The 19,692-nt window shown below is 51.6% G+C and overlaps 1 protein-coding gene across 1 annotated transcript in view; it reads right to left on the bottom strand.

Annotated features, from left to right (window-relative positions):
• The window catches only part of PTPN5 (protein tyrosine phosphatase non-receptor type 5), a 58,489-nt gene that overhangs the window by 6,258 nt on the left and 32,539 nt on the right, over positions 1–19,692 (bottom strand). Inside the window, exons 4-9 of the mRNA XM_042237645.2 lie at positions 7,355–7,548; positions 6,699–6,806; positions 6,380–6,457; positions 5,658–5,899; positions 4,328–4,517; positions 1,599–1,683 (exon numbers count right to left, since the gene is read on the bottom strand). Of these exons, the coding sequence (XP_042093579.1) occupies positions 1,599–1,683; positions 4,328–4,517; positions 5,658–5,899; positions 6,380–6,457; positions 6,699–6,806; positions 7,355–7,548 (897 nt within the window). The remainder of the gene's footprint in view (positions 1–1,598; positions 1,684–4,327; positions 4,518–5,657; positions 5,900–6,379; positions 6,458–6,698; positions 6,807–7,354; positions 7,549–19,692) is intronic.

Raw genomic sequence — 19,692 nt, 5'->3', positions numbered from 1 at the left:
AACAGGTCAAAAAGAGGATCCCAAACCTGGAATATGAAATGGAAAGGGATACCCACAAAACTCCCCTCGCCAGCCCTTTCATGCCCTGGTCCAAGTGCCTGAGGTTTGGGCAGGTGATTTGTGGAGGGGAAGGTGGGGGTGAGGCAGCTCTTGTGGCGAGGGGTGTGGAGGAGAGTCAGGTATGGGGAAGGGCGAGGGTGAACGGAAGGGGGCTCTGTGTGACCAGGGGAGAGGAACAGGCAGCCCTGCATGGGCCCCCTCCCTCCCCTCATGGTACCCGGATTGGGATCCAGAAGTAGCCTCTGAATGAATGAGAAAGCAAGCCTCGGGGTGTCCTTGATCCTAGAGGGGCCTCTACCACCCACCCCAGTCCAGTCTCTGAGGGCACAGGGTCAATTCTTGCTGGCTACAGTGAAGATTCTCTGTTGGGCTTGGGGGCTGCAGGCATAGGGCATGGCTGGAGGCTGGATTACTCTCAGGAATCCAGTGGGGACCAGATGGAGCGATGGCCTGGCTCTCATACTCCCCCAGTGGCTATTTTGAGTGGCCAGCAAAGCCCGAGACTGTGGGGTACCCGAAGCCCTCCCTTCAGGTAGGGCTTGGTGGGTGGAGGGGGGAGCAAGAGGAGGGAAGAGGTGAGCAGCCCTGAATCTTGGCCTTAAATGGTGCTTTGTCTAACTGGAATTACCTAGACTCTGTGTAACCATAGCAACCACAAGTCGATATTCTAAAAGTTAAAAATAAGTCATGACATCTTACATGTTGTTGGAGATGCTGATGGCAAAACTGCTTTTTTAAAGCCTCCTTACTCCATAAACTGAGTGAAGTAGGTTTGTGGGGATTTGGTTTCAATAAGTCACCCCCCAAGCTAGTCCTAGGGCCTTGGGCCAGAACTTGGCAGGGGTGACAGGCAGACAGGGGCCTGATGAAAGTTACCTGAAAATGACATCCTGGGCTAAAAGAGGAATATCAGGTTACCTGGTCTAACCACCCCCAAAGGGGGAAAATCCCTATGAAACCTTCCAGGGGGACTACTCATGCATTCTAGCTTGAATACCCTAGCCAATGGGGAGTTTCCTACCTGACAGGCAGCTCGCTCCCTTTTGAGGTGGCTCTGCCTGTTAGAGGATTCATAATCTAGCCAAAGTGAACTCCAGGTAGACAAAAGAGCTCAATTTTGAGGTTACAGAGGCCTAGTTTCAAACTTGGTTCTGTACATCTTAGCTGTGTGACAATGGATGAGCCACTTAACCTCTCTGAGCCTTAATGTCCTCTCTTTAAAACCTGTCCACTCTGAAGAGACCAGGGATGTGACCACAATTTTCAGCCACCATGCCCTGTCTAGGAGCTGCTGTTATTGTTCCCCTTTTTCTCTGGGTTTCCACAGAGCCCAGCACAATGCTTGTCCAGGGCAAAGATCTGGAGAGTGCCGTATGAAGGAACCAAGAGCCCTCTGCCCTCTAAAGGGGGTGTTTCCCTTCACCGGGCACCCCCACCTTCCATCCCTTTGCCTGGCGACCCTGGAGGCCCATGCTGGAGTTAAGGGCATGGGCCTCAGGGTTTAAGGGCACCCAGGTGAGGGGCAGCTGAGTACTCACTGGGAAGGATGGTTTTATATCGGTTCTTCCGCACCAGCCCAGGGATGTCATATTCTTTTGGATCCACAAAATTCATGGGGATTTCCTGTAGGAGGAAGGCACAGGGTTGAGAGCAGCTGTGGGCTGGCTTGATGCATGCATTCATTCAACAAGCATCGACTGTTAAATGAGTGAGGGCACACGAAAAGCGTCCAGAGCAGTCCTGGCACATGCTGAGCGCATAATGAACGTTAGCACACCACTGTTTATGGAGGGCCAGCCTGGCACAGAGTCAGCACTCAGTGAACGCTGGATGAACAGGGAAGAAGTGACCTGGCTAGTCACCACCTTCATCTACACCCTGCGCTGCAGCCACGGCGAGTGGCTTTGCTGACTCACGTTCCTACCCCAGGTAGGTGCCCCGCTCAGGGCCTTGGGTCGTGCTGCTTGCCTGGTAGTAACATCCATTCCATCCTCATCTTCTCATGCCCTGCTGTGCACCGGAAATGACACCTCCTCCAAGAAGCCTTCCCTGATTCTCCAGCAGGGAGGCAACCTCATTCTGGGCCTTCCCAGAGTTGTATTTGCACCTCTCAATCACTCTGCATGTCAAGAGCGCCAAGTCTGAACTTTTCTGCCTGGAATGTGAGGTCTTCTTGGAGCTGGCCTTTCTTTACCACCAGCTGCTCTCAAAACCCCCACCCTCCAGTTGTGCCCATCTCTTCTCTGTAGTTAATCTCTCAGTCTCCGGCTAGCCTCCACGTCTGAGTTTGCGGCACTTCACTTGCGGGGAGCACTGGTCGCATCCCTCTTCATCACCCTAATCCTTCTCAGCCTTTAAGGTTCTCTGCTGCCCCTCCCACCAGGTCTTGTGGGATGACTCCTCAGTGACTGTCCTCTTGCGCCCCTTCCCTCTGTCTACACACTTTAGCACCCTTGCCATCTCTCACCGTCATGAATCACAGTGTTCACTGTGGACACACTAAGAATGCACTTTGTACAAAGAGGATCATGAGACTCACTTTCTAGGTGGTTGTGAGAATCAGAAGAATAAAAAGCAGGCGCAGAAGTGCCCATGGGGTGGGTATGTGAGCATCCCCACTTCCTCTCTCTCTGGGCAAAACTGACAATGAACTATGAAACCGGAGATGACAAGGACATGCCACACACCCTTAAGCGGAGGTGTGGCCACGGGGACACATCCAGGCTGGGTAGCCCAGGAAGGCATCTTAAGGGCCTCCAGGGTGAGGGCTGATGACTGTGAAGGTGCGGGGAGGGGGTGGGCTGAGGGCCAAGTTTGAAGTGGGCAGTCCTGCGGGGATGGGGCCCTGAGTCTGGACAAGGTGGCTGGGGCTGGCTCAACTCAGGTAAGGCAGGCTGGACCACATACTGGAGACTTTGGAGCCGCAGGTCAGAGGTGATGGAGGGCTGCTCAGAGAGGAGAGCCATCCAGTTCTGCTAGGGAGCAGGTGGCCTGGGACAAGGGGAGCTGCGAGGGAGGCACGCAGGTTCCCCATCCCTCAGGCTTCTCCCAGGAGGGACTCTCTCCAAATGCTCCTGGCTCTTGCCCATTCCTGCCCACACGGTGGGTGAGTTACCGGATGGTGTCTGATTGAGAAACTCAGCTTTGGGGCGCTAGCCCCTTACTTCCTCCTCCTCCTCCTCCGACCCTCCTGCTAAGAAAGAATTACAGGGCACCCCCATGGGGTGAGGCTGGCAATGTACCAGCACCGCCTGGGGTGGCAGGAAAGTTGCTTCATTCTGGCGGTTGGTATTAGGAGGCTCACTACTGCTACATACGTAATCCTCATGTTAACCCTAGCATTGGGACTTCGTTGCTGGTCCAGTGATAAAGAATCTGCCTTCCAATGCAGGGAACATGGGTTTGATCGCAGCTCAGGGAATTAACATCCTACATGCCTCCGGGCAACTAAGCCTGCGTGGCACAACTAGAGAAAGAAGCCTGTGGTCTGCAGCAAAGACTCAGAGCAGTCAAAATGGAAAAACAAAAAACAAACAAGAACAGAAGCTTACCTAGCCTTTATCAGCAAAAATAAAGGTGGTTTTGGGATCTTCTCTATCTTAGCTTTTAACTGGTTGAGTGCTCGGGCAGGTAAAACAGGGGGGTCATTTATAAGCCCCTCAAAGTCCAACAGGAGGGGGCTGCTGTTAGAGCCTGGAGGGGGAGGTAATCAGGACCACCCTAAGCTGGAGCCACAGAACTGGAGAGATTTCAAAGGAGGATGAACATTGTTTGGTGATGCCAGGTAAAAGGAGAGTGGGAAAATGGGAGAGTCAGAAGAGAAGGCTTTCGGGATTTGTCTGGCGGGCCAGTGGTTGGGATTCAGCACTTTCACTGCTGGGCCCCAGGTATAATCCCTGGTGCCACATAGTGTCACACCCCACATCTCCAAATAGAGAAGAGAAAGCTGTCTAAGACTTCCGGAGGACAATCCTAGGTGATGATGACTTAAGAATGCCACAAACACCAATCACCTGATGGGCACTTTGCACATTTTCTGCATCTTTCAAATCCTTGCAACACCCCTGTTATCTTTATCCCCATTTTCCAGATGAGAAACTGAGGCCCAGAGAGGAAGCAGCTAGCCCAAGACAGTAGGAGAGGTGAGAATGAAATGATGTTCATCAGATGCTGAGTTTGGGGTACCCTGTTCCAAAGCCTTGCTTGGGGGACCAACATGAGCATAAAGGGCTGCCCTCTGTGGGGGCACTGGTTCAGGGGGACTCACAAAGAATTCTGCCTGCAGCAGGAAGGGGTCCAGGGCCTTCTCGTGAAGCTCTTCGGCCTGGAGCACGCGGGAGGCGCTGAGCAGGTACTCTCGGGCTGACTCCTCACGGGGGGACATGAGATAGCCGAAGCCTTCCTCGTTGCAGCCTGGTGTGCACATGTCCAGGGTCAGGGAGACATTGGAGCCCCTCCTGGAAGGACCGGGAAGGGGGGCAGTGAGTATCAGGGGCAGGAAGGGCCATTAGCTGGGGGCCTTGGAGCAGGAGGATGAGGGAGCGGCAGATGGGGTGGGAACCTGATGGGTCCCAGGGAGAGGAGTGGGCATGACGTAACCCCAACACAGACAGAATGAGGCTCAGCTCTAAGGCTTAAGCCTGCCACCCGCTCCTGCCCCATGCAGCAGAGTAGCTAACTGCGTGTGGGCTTGGGCCCCAGTCCCAAAGATTCCATGTGAGGCCCCTCAGTACAGTCCTTCCCTGCACTCTCCTGTGCCCCTGCCAGAGACAGCTCCCAGAGCCAGGGGAAGCTCACCGAGAGGGCACATGCCTGGGGCAGAGAAGCAGGGCTCCACCCTCAGTACCCCAGCCCCCAGGGCCGCAGCCTCCAAGGACATCTCATCCAGGAAAGGCTCGGGAAAGACGGGATCCCAGGGGTAGCACAGCTGAGCAAGGATGAGTGGACTGAGCAGACTCTGCTGTGTTCAGAGTCTAGTGACCCATTACCCTCATTACCTAGAAAGGGAAACTGAAAGCCACAGAGGGGATAAGAATTGCCCAAGCACGTACAGTAAGGGGGTAGTAGAGCTGAAACAAAAACCTAGGTTTTCTGACTCCTCCTCCAGTGCTCTTTCCATGACATCATGTGGACAACACAACCCTGGTGGGATCTAGCTAACCCAGCCAGGCTCTGCAGAGGGTGTTGACACCTCCCAACATGTGCTGTGTGGAACCCTACGAGACACTATGAAAGCAGGGTTCTGTGGTCGGATAACTTTGAGGAAGGCTACACACAACCCCTTGTCAATCTACAATGACTACAAGCATGTTAAAGGCTCCCAACAAGTCCTACAGTAAAGAAACCTATCCGAGCCATAAGAGTTGTATGTGTGAGTGTGCACGTGTGCACACCTGTGCATGCCTACATGTCTGTGTGCAGTAACGTTTCTTCGTGTTCACTTTGGGGCATTCAGATCTACATGAATCAGACCTGAAGAGCACATGTCTGCATTGGTGGGGCTATGAGCTCAGCTCTGCCCTGGGCACTGAGTCAGAATCAGGCGTCTGCCCTTCCGACAGGGAGCTAAGAGCTCCATGCACCTCTGCTGCACCCACCTCTCCTGCAGACCCATGGCTTTGACGGTCAGGGAGGTGGGGTCAGCCTCCAGCTTGATGTCCATCACGCAGTCAAACACAGGGGTCTCAGGGACGGGGTCCAGATCCAGGAAGTCATCCTCGACTTTCTCCTCCATCCACTCCGAGTAGGTGAAGGAAGGCTGACGGCTTACCGATTGGCGCCTGTCCTCGGGGGGCAGCGGGCTGGATGGCTCTGGGGGAGTCCTCAGGAGGAGCCACACCTAGTTGGGGACATAACTGGCATCATGGACCATGCTGGCAGCAGTCCCCGGATGATGGCATGCCCAGGGTCTTGAGCTCCCTGCCCCTCCACGTGTCTGGAGCAGGCTTGTTCTCCTGGGAACTGTCTGCAGAGTACCACCACTCACCTAGATGGGAGGCTACCTAGATGTCCTCCCGGCCCCCTCCTTCCCCAACCCTCAGGTTGTTATGCTTTGAAGCTTTGTTAGTGGGGTGGGGTGTTCCTACTCCGGTTTTCACACTGTCTCAGCTCCTTTCCCCAGCCAAGAACACTGCAAACCAATTTTGAGAAAGAAGGGGCCTCTCTCCACCCCAGCCTGGGCACATTGGTGGAAGAAGACAGGTGCCCCTCCTCAGCTCTACCCACAACATCTAGTCCGTAGGTCAAAGGAGACAAGGTGGGGACTGGGTCTTGGAGTCACGGGAGGGGAGCAGCGAGGTCGGGTCAGGAGGAGCCTTACCAGGGTGGTGACGAGGATCACACAGAGAGAGACCAGCAGCAGACTGGAGATGTCCCAGGTCCCAGTGCCCAGCCAGGCCTGGGGAACATCAGACAAACAGCTCAGGGTGATGCGGGTGGGGGGTGGGGGCGCGTTCTCATCTATTTCAGCACGGGTAAGATTGAGGCTCTGAGAACTTTGTACCTGGTTCTGGGGAGGGGACAGGAAGAAGCCTTTCAGGGTTATCATATGAACTCAAAGAAGCCCCAGGCAGGGGCTGGTGGGGCTGGAGGCCCCCAAGCGCTCCCTCCTACCCTGGGGCTCCCTGGAGCTTACTCACCGCGGGTCCCAGCCGCTCCAGGAACGTGAGCGCAGAGGAGACGACGTCTGTGGTGTTCTGTGTCCAGATGGGGCCAAAGCCGCTGAGCCAGAGCATCCCACAGGCGAGCTGGGGTGGCCGGGGCCAGTGCACTGAGTTCGGAGTCTGGCCTCCTTGCCCCCATATCTCCCCGTTCCCCTACCCTCAAGAGTTTACCTGGAGCCTCAACCTACCGCCTACCCCGCCCGCACCCCCACCAAGGTCCGACTGTGCCACAAAGGCCAAGGGCATAGGACTTTGCCTGGAGAAAATGTGACTTAAGGGAGCCTTCGCAGAGGGGGTCCCACCACCCCACCAGGTATACACATCACAGGGAGTCTCCTAGAGGTGCCTGCAGAGACAGGAAGTCCTCAGAAAGACGCCCGCAGGACCATGGGGGGCTGGGGGCTGGGCCTGCATCCCTGCTTCTGAGCTCAGCGCATGAGGGGCTCAGCCCTCAAGGCTGTGGCTTGGAACTCCAGCCTTCTCTCACGCCAGCCGGATGGCCGCAGGCACGAGGGACGCCGGGAAGGCCCCTCACTCCTCTGTGTCCCCAGGCGGCCATCTTGGGGAGGAAGCGGAGGCCGTCCTTCAGCCCGCCCTCCTTCCAGGCCCGGCGAGGCCTGTGATGTCCTTACCAGGAACTGGGAGGCAGCCAACAGGCACAGGCTGCTTCTGGCGGTGAGGGAGTGGCTCCCGGCGCCTCGAGGTGGCGGCTTCTGAGCTGGCTCCGAGGGCGGTGAAGCAGGTGGGGGCGGTGGCATCTCTCTCTGTGAGGCCGCGGGCGCCTCGGCCTGGTCCAGCGCCTCCATCCCTACCGGCTGGCGGACACCTGCGGAAGGTGACAACGTGGCCGGTGACCCAGGCCCTGCCGACCCCGCGGGCTGCTCCTGCTGGGGTTGCCGTGGCTTCCTCTCAATCCAAGATCAGTCAGCCTGGCTCCACTTCCAGCAGTCACCCTCGACTAGCAAAGCAATATTCACCTACCTTCGTCAGAAAGAGCTAAGTGTGGGTGGACAAATTATTTCTCTTTTATTTCTCCAGTAACAGAGTTAAAATGGCAGGAGGTTTTTCACGGAGTTAACATTGTGGTGTTTACGCAGCTTCATTCTGTTCCCATTTCTTAAGGAAACAAAAAACAACCACCTCAAACTCAATTAAAAGAGAGAGAGACGGAAAAAAAGGCACAGCGTAACCAGGCCGTGACCCTGAACAGCTCACCCACGCCTGCCCTCCCGGTTTTTGTCTCTCATTCTCTGTATCCTGACTTGACAAGGTCAGAGCCACATGCCCCTGCCCCACCTTGAGACACCACACTAGGGGAGTGGGGGTGGTCAGGTGGCAGTGGAGCAAAACCTTGGGGTAGCAGAGCTGATGTCAAATGTCTGGGATCCAGTTCTGGGTCTGTCCCTGGTTGTGTGACCTTGGCAGAGTCACCCCCTCCTCTCTGGACCTGTTTCCACACCTCAAAAGCGGGGGCTAAGCTCCTCCCTTGGCTTTCTGTGTTTCAGGGAGCTCTGGCATTTTTCTTGGTGACCCAGCTATGACCAGGTGCTCTGAGTCCCCATACCCAAGCCTCAGCCATGGAAGCTGTTTGGTCGCACTCCGTATAGTGGGTATCCTCTAAGATCATCTCAGCACAAGGTGCCACCACTAAACAAGTCTGAACGGCACCGGGCTAGAGCTGAGGCCCCAGTGGAGTGGGGGATTCCAGCAGCACCACCTTACTGAACTCCCCATCCAAACTGACGCCGTCTAGTCTATTGCCAAGAAGAGAGGGACCATGGGACTTCCCTGGCAGTGGTCCAGTGGTTAAGACTGTTTCCAATGCAGGGGGTGTGGGTTCAATCCCTGGTCAGGGAACTAAGATCCCACGTGCCATGTGGTGGTGTGGCAGAAAAAAAAAGAGAGAGAGAGAGAGAGAGGGACCAGCAAAACAGATGTGTATAGCTTGACAGTGAGGGGTTGGGACAGTTCACATATTATGTACGTGGGACAATAGACTCCTTTTCTGGATGGGGGACTTGGAATCGTCATAGCCAAGACACGATGTCTGCATGCTCGATTGCTTACATGACAAATACTTACTGAGCCTCTCCCACTGCCTGGATCAACAGTGTGGAGCAGAGCGCTGGGTCCTGGAGATGCCTGAACTTCTGTGCCAGTTATTTCCCTCTCTTCCCAGGGAAAGAGCCCACCCGCTGTGTTCTGAGTATCCTGTCCTCTCTGCCAGGATCATCCCTCCAACATCCTGCTCCCCTCACCTGCCTCCAAAACACTTTGCCAAGTTAACTCCTACTCATCCTGTAGAACTCCATCATTTGTCTCCTAAAGCAGGTCCTCCCCATCATACACACCTGGCAACCCACGTCTCTCCTTCAGACGGCCAGCAAAATAATATACTTGGAACATAGCCCTGCTCTGAGGGCTTTGTGCGTGTTAATATATTCACTCTTCATGGTACCCTATGAAGTTGGCACTCCTGTGATCCTCATTTTACAGAAGAGGAGGATGAGGTGCAGAGAGGCTAATAAGTGGTGGGTTTGAACTAGGCCACCTGGACAGGGATTTGATTTAGGTCATACCTGAATGGTCTAGTGGGTTTCCATACTTTCTTCAATTTAAGTCAGAATTTGGCAATAAGGAGTTCATGATCTGAGCCACAGTCAGCTCCTGGTCTTGTTTTTGCTGACTGTATAATGTTTCTCCATCTTTGGCTGCAAAGAATATAATCAATCTGATTACGGTACTGACCATCTGGTGATGTCCATGTGTAGAATTTTGTGTTGTTGGAAGAGGATGTTTGCTATAACCAGTGCATTCTCTTGGCAAAACTCTGTTGGCCTTTGCCCTGTTTTATTTTGTACTTCAAGGGCAAATATGTCTGTTACTCCAGGTAGCTCTTAAATTCCTACTTTTGCATTCTAGTCCCCTATGATGAAAATGGCATCCTTTTTGGGTGTTAGTTCTAGAAGGTCTTGTAGGTCTTCACAGAAATGTTCAAACTTTGGCTTCTTTGGTGTTACTGGTTGGGGTATAGACTAGGATTACTGTGATATTGAATAGTTTGCCTTGGAAATGAACAGAGATTATCCTGTCATATTTTTAAATCCTGTCATTTTTGAGACTGCACCCAAGTACTGCATTTCAGACTCTTTTGTTGACTATGAGGGCTACTCCATTTCTTCTAAGGGACTCTTGGCCACAGTAGTAGATATAATGGTCATCTGAATTAAATTCGCCCGTTCCAGTCCATTTTAGTTCACTGATTCCTAAAATGTTAATGTTCACTCTTGCCATCTCCTGTTTGACCACTTCTAATTTACCTTGATTCATGGACCAAACATTCCAGGTTCCTATGCAATACTGTTTTTTATAGCATTACATTTTACTTCCATCACCAGTCATATCCACAACTGGGTGATGTTTTTGCTCTGGTTCTGTCTCTTCATTCTTTCTGGAGTTATTTCTCTACTCTTCTCCAGTAGCATATTGGAGAAGAGCATACCAACCTGGGGAGTTCATCTTCATATATTTTTGCCTTTCCATACTGTTCATGAGGTTCTCAAGGCAAGAATCCTGAAGTGGTTCACCATGCCCTTCTCCAGTGCAATAATACATAATGGTTTTTATGTGTTCAAATTTATAATGTTAGTATAGTACCTAGCATAGAACTAAAACAAATAATAGGTTTCTAATATCTATTGATTGATTGTAGTTAAGAAGAATTAGCTACAGTACGTGAACTGTGAACTTCCAGATGTTCAATCTGGATTTAGAAAAGGCAAGGAACCAGAGATTAAATTGTCAACATCTGTTGGACGGTCAAAAAAGCAAGAGAATTCCAGAAAAACATCTACTTCTGCTTTATTGATTACACCAAAGTCTTTGACTGTGTAGATCACAACAAACTGTGGAAAATTCTCCAAGAGATGGGAATACCAGACGACCTTACCTGTCAACTGAGAAATCTGTATGCAGGTCAAGAAGCAACAGTTAGAACCAGGGAACAACAGACTGGTTCCAAATTGGGAAAGGAGTAATGTCAAAGCTGTATATTGTCACCCTGCTTATTTAACTTATATGCAGAGTACATCATGTGAAATGCCAGGCTGGATGAAGCACAAGCTGGAATCAAGATTGCAGGAAGAAATAAAAATAACCTCATATATGCAGATGATACCATCCTTATGAAAGAAATCAAAGCAATAAAGAGCCTCTTGATGAAAGTGAAAGAGGAGAGTGAAAAAGCTGGCTTAAAACTCAACAGTCAAAAAACTAAGATCATGGCAACTAGTCCCATCACTTCATGGCAAATAGATGGGGAAAACAATGGAAACAGTGAGATAATTTATTTTGGGGGGCTCCAAAATCACTGCAGATGGTGACAGCAGCCATGAAATTAAAAGATGCTTGCTCTTTGGAAGAAAAACTATGACCAATCTAGACAGCATATTAAAAAACAAAGATGCCCGTCTAGTCAAGGCTATGGTTTTCCAGTGGTCATGTATGGATGTGAGAGCTGGACCATAAAAAAAGCTGAGTGCTGAAGAATTGATGCTTTTGAACTATGGTGTTGGAGAAGACTCTTGAGAGTCTCTTGGACTGCAAGGAGATCCAACCAGTCCATCCTAAAGAAAATCAGCCCTGAATATTCATTGGAAGGACTGATGCTGAAGCTGAGACTCCAATACTTTGACCATCTGATGCAAAGAATTGACTCACTGGAAAAGACCCTGATATTGGGAAAGATTGAAGGTGGAAGGAGAAGGGGACGACAGAGGATGAGATGGTTGGATGGCATCACCAACTCGGTGGACATGAATTTGAGAAAGCTCCGGGAGTTGGTGATAGACAGGGAGGCCTGGCATGCTGCAGTCCATGGGGTTGCAAAGAGTTGGACATGACTGAGTGACTGAACTGAACTTGGACAGGCCCTTGAACTACATTACACTCCCTACAGTGTGTCCAAATTATTTGTTGACTATATCATCTTTGCCAGTTCTCTGTAAGTTCCATGATGGGAAGAGCAGTTATGGTCATCATGACTGTCCACAGCATATAGCATCAGTGCTAGCGTGTAGGTCTCCAATAAATATTTCTGTGGTGAGTGAATGAGGATGGACAAGTGATAGACGAGGATGATGGTACATTTGAAAAGTTGTGATGGGAACTTCCCTGGTGGTTCAATGGTTGAGAGTCTGTCTTGCAATGCAGGGGATGTGGGTTCAATGCCTGGTACAGAAACTAAGAGACCACATGCCTTGAAGCCTGCACACTACAACTAGCAAGCCTGTATATCACAACTGGAGAGCCAATGTGCCCCGACGCAACCAAATAAATAAGTGAATACATAAATAAATTTAAAGCAAAGAAAAGCTGTGATGACGACAGTGGATCCTATGGATGAAACATCAAACTTGGCCCTAAGTGCTCAAGACACATCAGATAATAATGACCAAATGTAACTCCTGCCTTTAAAAGCTCAGGTCAGCTGGGTCAAAGAGACCTGTGGATCCGTATTTACCATACAGCGCACTAAGTGAAAAAGCTAAGTGCTGGTGGAGCCTAGGGCCTCTGCCTTTGCCCTGGGAGGCTACTGTTACTAACCGCAAGAGCATACACCTCAGATCCTGGCCAGCAAGGTGAAAAAAGGAAAAGCCGCTGTTAAGAGATGGATCACATAGAAGTCAAAAGTTTCCACGACTGATAAGCAGAAGGTCAGTTACTCAAGCCGCAAGCTTTCCACCCACACCCTCAGAAACAGTGGTCGATACGTGAGTGCAAACACGGATGGGTGGGACAGGTACAGCTCAGAGGCTACCGGGCTTGACTTGTGACACTCGCACTGGACCCTGGGCAATCCGTTCTCTTTCCTGGGTCTCAGTTTCCTTAACTGTAAGAAGAGGGAGAGCTCAGAGCTTCTCAGATGTTTCTCCCATCTTCAGAGCGGAGGGGACATGGGTCTTTGGGGGAAAACTGCAAGTCACATGACCTGGACTTTGCTGCTTTAAAATTCATGGGTGTTCTTTATTCTATTCTGTAGCTTATCTGTGCTTGTTTTGATCTTAATGTTTTTTTCCCCTCCCAAATCTTGGAATCAAATTTTATGCTTCAGGAAAATGTTCTACATTTATCCTGTGGCTTTGCCCTCAGGGGTACATGCACCCCAGTCTGAGAAGCCTGGAACCTGCCTGCAATAAAACATCATCATGCTGCCGTTAAAAATGACTCCGTAGATGAATATTTAATAACAGGGGAAGAAATTTCGATGGTGTGGAGTAAGAAAGGCAGTTACAAAACAGCCTTCTCTGCTTGGCCTCAAAAACTAAGAAAGTATAAACATGCATATAAAAAGGTGGAGAATCCCCGATGAATGAAGAGAGGTTGGGGACTTCCCTGGTGGTTCAGTGGTTGAGAATCTGCCTTCCAATGCAGGGGACAAGGCTTTGATCTCTAGTTGGGGAACTAAGATCTCATATGCTTCGGGGAAACTAAGCCCGTGTGCCACAACTAGAGAAATTCATGCAATGAAGACCCACTGCAGGTATAATTAAACAACAACAACAAAAAGATGATGGATTAACTCAAGTGGTGCTCAGAGAGCATGAAGCACAGTGGACGCTGGGCACATAGTAAGTGCTCAATGAACCTCATACACAGTGCATGGGAAGAACAGAAGTAGGGTAGTAACAATAGTTTTTGGAGGATGGTGAGAATAGAGTGATATTTTTCATTGTTACTTACTCTAAATTTCCTATAATAGGCACATACATAAAGAGATAAATATATATGTATATACATATATATTTATTAATATTTGTAATGAGGAAAAATATTTTTAAAAGGAGGGTACCGTTCTGAGTTCAGATATTACAAGGCCTGATTAGTATTCCTGGGTCCAGGGCCTTGACACTCACCTGTCACATCTAAATACAAGTGGGGGCACTGGAGAGATGGAGAGGGAGTGCAAGGCTCTGTGAGACCCACCCAATAGGAGCGCAGCCACTCAGAACACTGGTCCCCTGATGATGCTCCATCATCACTTGTGCATATGAAAGATGGCAGGTTAACTGCCTGGCACCTTATGGGGGTGGAAGGAAAAACTGTAGGTTTGAAGGGTCCTGCATGTACCTTTCAGAGACAAGGGTGGAGGCTGGTCTTTTTTTTTTTTTTAACTCACAGAGTAACTGGCAGTCCTGGAGTCCAGGTGAATCCAACTGAGCAATGTACCTTTCAGGGCTGGGCTTATTTAAAACTTTTCCTGGACAGAAATCTAACATGTCTTCATTCAGGAAGATGCCTGCACACACACACAGATACACACACCCTCAATTCTGTATATAGTTCTGGAGGGGATCCATGGACCTCAGGTTAAGAGCCTCAGATCTCAGGGATGGGGAGCGAAGGTCTGTGATCAGGTGGCAGAAGTTGGGAGGCAGAGAACTGGGCTGATTTTAGTCTCTGCTCATTCATGTGTGAGTTCAACACAAACGTTGAGCACCAATTATATGCTGTGCCAAGCACCAGACTAGGTTTTGCAGATACATACAGAGCAGTGAACGGGCTTCCCTGGTGGCTCAGATGGTCAAGAATCTGCCTGCAATGCGTGAGACCTGGGTTTGATCCCTGTGTTGCAAAGATCCCCTGGAGGAGGGCTTGGCCACCCACCCCAGTATTCTTGCCTGGAGAATTCCCATGGACAGAGGTGCCTGGCGGGCTACAGTCTATGGGGCTGCAAAGAGTCGGACACAACTGAGTGACTCAGCACACCACATACAGCAGTGAGCAACACAGTGCCTGCCCACATGAACCACTGAGGTCTTGGGCCACTTTGTTCTTTGGGTTCTGCTCCTAGAGATCACACGGGCCCTTCTCCTCACTCTGTCCATCCTTCACTCACTGTCCTGCTCTGCAATGAGAGCGCCAGCTCTCTGGGCAGGCCCCGTGCAGCTTCCGGAGCGCCTGTGTGCACGCAGCTCCTTTTGCTTCTCTCGGCAGCCGCCCCCTACCCCGGGGTGGGGGGTAGGCATTAGCATCATCAACCCAACCCCGTTCTGCCGGTGAGAGGCGGGTGCTTGTGTCAAGGACTGGCTTTTCAGTAGTTCACAGCGAGGTAGCTCCTCTGTCATGCACGGAGCCCTGACTCAGAGGCAGCTTGCTGACAGCGACGGAACACCCTGCTCCTCACCGGCTTGCCTCCTGCATGGGGTGAAGGGGATTTTTCAGGCATGGAAATCAGGCTGAGTGAGCTGAAGTGGCTTGCCCAACTACAGGCAGACCCAAGAAGCAAACCCTGGCCTTCCTGATATCCAGTGATCTTTCTGCTTTCCCAAACTGCTTCTCAGGAAAGGGCCACTACGGCAAAGGCAGGGAGACAGTGAGAACCCGGGAGGCAAGGAAGGAGTCCCTGTGTCTGGGGGATCCTTGAACTCTAACCAGCAGCATGGGGGTGGTGGTACAGCTTTTGTGCCTGATCCTGGCTGATGGCTCCTCAAAGCCTGCATCATATGAAAGGGAGGTACACGGGAAGGCAGGGGCTCTGTACCCTGGGCCAAAGCTCTAGGGGCTCTGGGTAGAGCACGCAGGCAAAGGGCCTTGAGAGTTTAGTTGGCAAATGGAAACACTGCGACCCCTCTCCTGTCACCGGGCACCCAGGTCCCACTACCAAACTCTGCAGCCAGGGTGTGCCCTGGGGCTGGCAACACCCGAGCCCAAGAACCCATGGCTGCTCCTGCTGGTGACTCATCCTTGGAGCTGCCAGCTGCCATCCACCAGGACTGGAGCTGGAGGCTGGCTCAGCCTGTTCCTGTTGACATGAGGAGGGAGCTCCTGGCCCATTCAGCTTTTCTTCCCTTCCCAAATGTGGCCAGGAGGGACCTCCCCACCATGCCGACACAGTCACAGGGCTGCTGACCAGCAGAACACCACGCTTAGCCCCGCCAGGGCTTCTAGAACCACTGACGAGCAGAGTCTGACTGGCCCTGAGGGGCATCTGGTCTAGTCCGCTGCTTTCTCAAATAGGGAAACTGAGGCCAAGGGGGAAAGAGGCTTGCCGTAGGTCAGCAGCCAGCCACAGGAAGAGCCAGGACCACTGAGGGCTAACGCCTACCGAGTGCTCACCACGTGTGGGCACTGCTCTAAGAGCTTCATATATATTAACTCATTTAATTTTCAACAGTCCTAGGAGGTACTGCTCTCACTCCCATTTTACAGATGAGGAAACTGAGGCACATGGGCGCTAAGTCACTTGGCTGAGGTCAGCTAATAATGGGCAGAAGCTAAGACCAGAAACCAGGCAGCTTGCAGCCAGAGCCATACCACCAACCAACCCACCAGATGAGACTAGCTCTGGTGATCTGCTCTCCTTACCTGGGCATTCTTAAGAATGCATGCCTGACCCGCCATGCGTTCACAAGTATGGCCTCATCCCTGTGGGAAATGGTGCTTGGCGCCACAGCCCACCACTGTGTCTGAAACCCCACCCTCAGCCATGGACACTTGTTTATAGGATTGCTGCTCCTACCTCACTGTGGGGAGGAAGGGAGCAGAGGCTAGAGGGGCAGGAGGCTGAGTGCTGTTTGCAGACCCCCGAGGAGGCTGTGCTAGGGGAAGGGGGCCTGTCAAGTGATGAGAATAGGACCAATGTGTGGCTGCTCTTGGGAAGTAGATTTCCAAGTATCTCAGAGACACTATGGGTTCAGTTCCAGGCCACTGCAATAAAGCAAACAGCGCAATAAAGCAAGTCACACTAATTATTTGGTTTCCCAACGCATACAAAGTTACATTTATACTCTGACTCATTGGAAAAGACTTTGATGCTGGGAGGGACGACAGAGGATGAGATGGCTGGATGGCATCACTGACTCAATGGATGTGAATCTGAGTGAACTCCGGGAGTTGGTGATGGACAGGGAGGCCTGGCGTGCTGTGATTCATGCGGTCGCAAAGAGTCGGACACGATTGAGCGACTGAACTGAACTGAAAGTCTATTAAGTGTGCAGTAGCATTATATCTTAAAAAAAAACTATGTACAACTTAAAAAAAAATGCTGCTGTAGAAATGGCACTGACAGACTTGCTTAACGCAGGGTTACCGCAAAACTTCAATTCGTGAAAAACGCAGTGTCTGTGGAGCTGGATAAAGCCAAGTGAGTGCAGTAAAGGGCAGTACGCCTGTAACAAGAACCAGCTCTCGGACCTAGCCCCACCCAGTCAGGACTGCAGCCCCTGAAGTCTCTACAAGAGGCTTGTTTCTGGACAGGAAGCTCGTTCTGTGGGGACTTCCAACAAAAGCTCTGGAATCACCCAGACTTAGGTTTGAAGCCCGATGGTGCCACTGACGACCTGTGTGGCCCTGGAGAAGCAACTCAATGTCACCTCTGGACAACAGATCTACTAAGTCCTGCTAGCTGGGGTCTGAGGATGCCATCAGGTAAAAAAAACAAATGCTCAGTGCTTCACCTGGTCCCTGGCACGGAGTGAACACTTACTAAACAGCAGCAGAATTTAGACAGGAAGGGAAAGACGGGAGGGAAGCACGAGGGGCAGGCAGCAGGACTTTCCTTTCATCTGCCAGGTGAGCCCCTCAGGAGGACAGTGGGGGCCCCACATCTTACGTGGGCAGGGGTTTTGAGGCTGCCGGCGGGCACCTGGGGTTGGTGGATAAAGTGGACATAGGCTGGGGGTGGCGGAAGTGGGGAAGCTTTGTCTCTGTCAGTTAATTAAATCTGAAATGCTAACAAGCTTCCAAAACAAAAGCCAACTCAAGTACTCTTTGGATGGCATATAATAAAATGGTTCTATCTGAAATTACAAACAGCTTTGTTGCTGCAAACAAAGGCTTGGTTCTTTGTGCCTCTCTGGAGCAGAGGCCCAGACGTACAAGGGTGAAAAGGGTCAATGAAACTCTGAGGGTGCAGTGCCTTCCTCCCTCGAGCCCATGGTGAGAACTAAAAGAACAGAAGGAGAGGCCGTGGGAGGTGGGACCAGAGGTTCCAAGTGCCTGAGACTAAAGCACCAACATGGAGTGAGGCGGGGACAGACGTGGGAGAGCCTCTTGCTCCACGCTCCCACTTCACAGATGAAGAAACTGAGGTCTAGAGAGGAAAAGGCAGAACCAGGATTGGCGTGCATGTCTTTAACCCTCCGTTTTGGTTCTCACTCATTGAGCCAGCAAGGGATGTTTCGCAGGGCCGTCTGTGGGTGTCTGATAGTCTGGGGCCTTCCTCCCTGGAAGCAGGAGGGTGGATCCTGGTAAGTGCCCTCAGAGGTCTTAGAAAGTCCAGGGGATAGGGGGTGAGCAAGGTCGACCCAAGATCCTGCCTCTCCTGTCCAGGGACAGATATGCTGCAAACCCCAGCCCAGCAGAGGCTGCTGCCTTCAGATAGCCCTCAGCATCCAGGGAGGCTCACAACACTGGCCAAGTGGCGGGGGCGCCTGGGTAGCAATTCTGGCTCTGTTAACTAGTCACAGTGGGCTCTGTGACCCTGGGCATCTCATGGCCTCTGTGGGCCTCAGAGGCCTACTGTAAATTCAGAGTGTGCCTAGAGGTCTCTAAGGGTCCTTCTAGCACTAAAGATCCGCTGCTTCCTTAAAAAAAAAAAAAAGCAAACGAATCTGAGCCTTTGCTGTAGTTTTTTCAACGGCTTCCCCTTGTTCTTGGGATAAGGACCCAGATCCCCGCCATGGCCATCAATAATGGCCCAGCTTGCTCCTGCGTGTCTCCCCATCTCCACCCACACCGCTTCCTCCTGGTTTTCTGTGTTCCAGTTTCTTTCCGATTCTCTGCTGGAACCAATCTGGGAAGTAGAAAACTCTGGAAATGAGTGCGTCTGCTCAAAAAAAAAAAAGCCTTACACAGTCCCAGGAAACACATGAGCCAAAGTTCCGTCCTGTGCTACCTGTGGTGGGGTGGGAGGAGGGGGGCATCTACATGCCCATCACTTGGGGGAGCTGGTAGGCCATGTGCAGGTCCAGAGACACACGGGGGAATACACTGCAAGCCTCGGGAGCAAAGGGTCAGAGGACAGATGGCACGGTGGAAGGATCTCAGAAACGGGGCTGCTGACGAGAAGAATGAGATTGAATGCAGCAGACACAAATTTAAAATAGACACACAGGCACAAAACAGTGCCCCCTGTTCTATAAGAGCACACAGAAACAAACGAACAAAATGCACATGATACATTAGAGCACGTTAACGACGAGGAGAAGGGACAGGGCGGTGGGAGGCAAAAGAGAAACACGTGCGTGAAACCAGAGGGGCCTTGTGAGGATCTCTGAAGATGACCAGGCCGCACACAGGGGAGTGTGCCTGACGGTACCTAACGCTACCAACCATCATCACCCTTTCCTCTCCCAGGTCTAGACAAAACCAGCTGAGCTGGAAGTGGGGCCGAGGGCCAGCGTGGGAAGAATGAACGAGAGCAGAGGACGCCTCAAGCTGGCCGCGTCCTGGGACTGGGAGAGCTGCAGAGCGAGGACTCCGCCACGAGGCACAGACTTAGTGAAGCAGAGCTGACTGCCTAGGACCCCCGAGTTTCTCTTTGTCTGAACTGGTTCACCAACATGCTGTAAGTAATTTCATTGGCTTTCTGGAGGGAGATTCCATGCCTTGGTGACTGTCTCCATAGATGCCCCTGCAGGATTAACCAACTCCTGTTAAGATCCTTGGGGTTGGGGCTTCCCTGGAGGTCCAGTGGTAAGGAATCAGCCTGCCAATGCAGGAGACATGGGTTTGATCCCTGGTTCAGGAAGATCCCATGTGCCACAGAGCAACTAAGCCTGTGCGCCACAACTACTGAGCCTGCGCTCTAGAGCCCGGGAGCTGCACCTACTGAGCCCACGTGCCACAGCTGCTGAAGCACGAGGGCCCTAGAGCCTCTGTACCACTACAGGAGAAGCCACAGCAATGAAGCCACAGCTAGAGAGTAGCTGCCACTTGCTGCAACTAGAGAAAAGACCACACAGCAATG

The sequence above is a fragment of the Ovis aries genome, chromosome 21 (genome assembly GCF_016772045.2).
Source record: "Ovis aries strain OAR_USU_Benz2616 breed Rambouillet chromosome 21, ARS-UI_Ramb_v3.0, whole genome shotgun sequence".
NCBI lineage: Eukaryota > Metazoa > Chordata > Mammalia > Artiodactyla > Bovidae > Ovis > Ovis aries.
The sequence above is the reverse complement of the archived record's forward strand: the minus strand, read 5'-3'. Positions and strand labels throughout refer to the sequence as shown.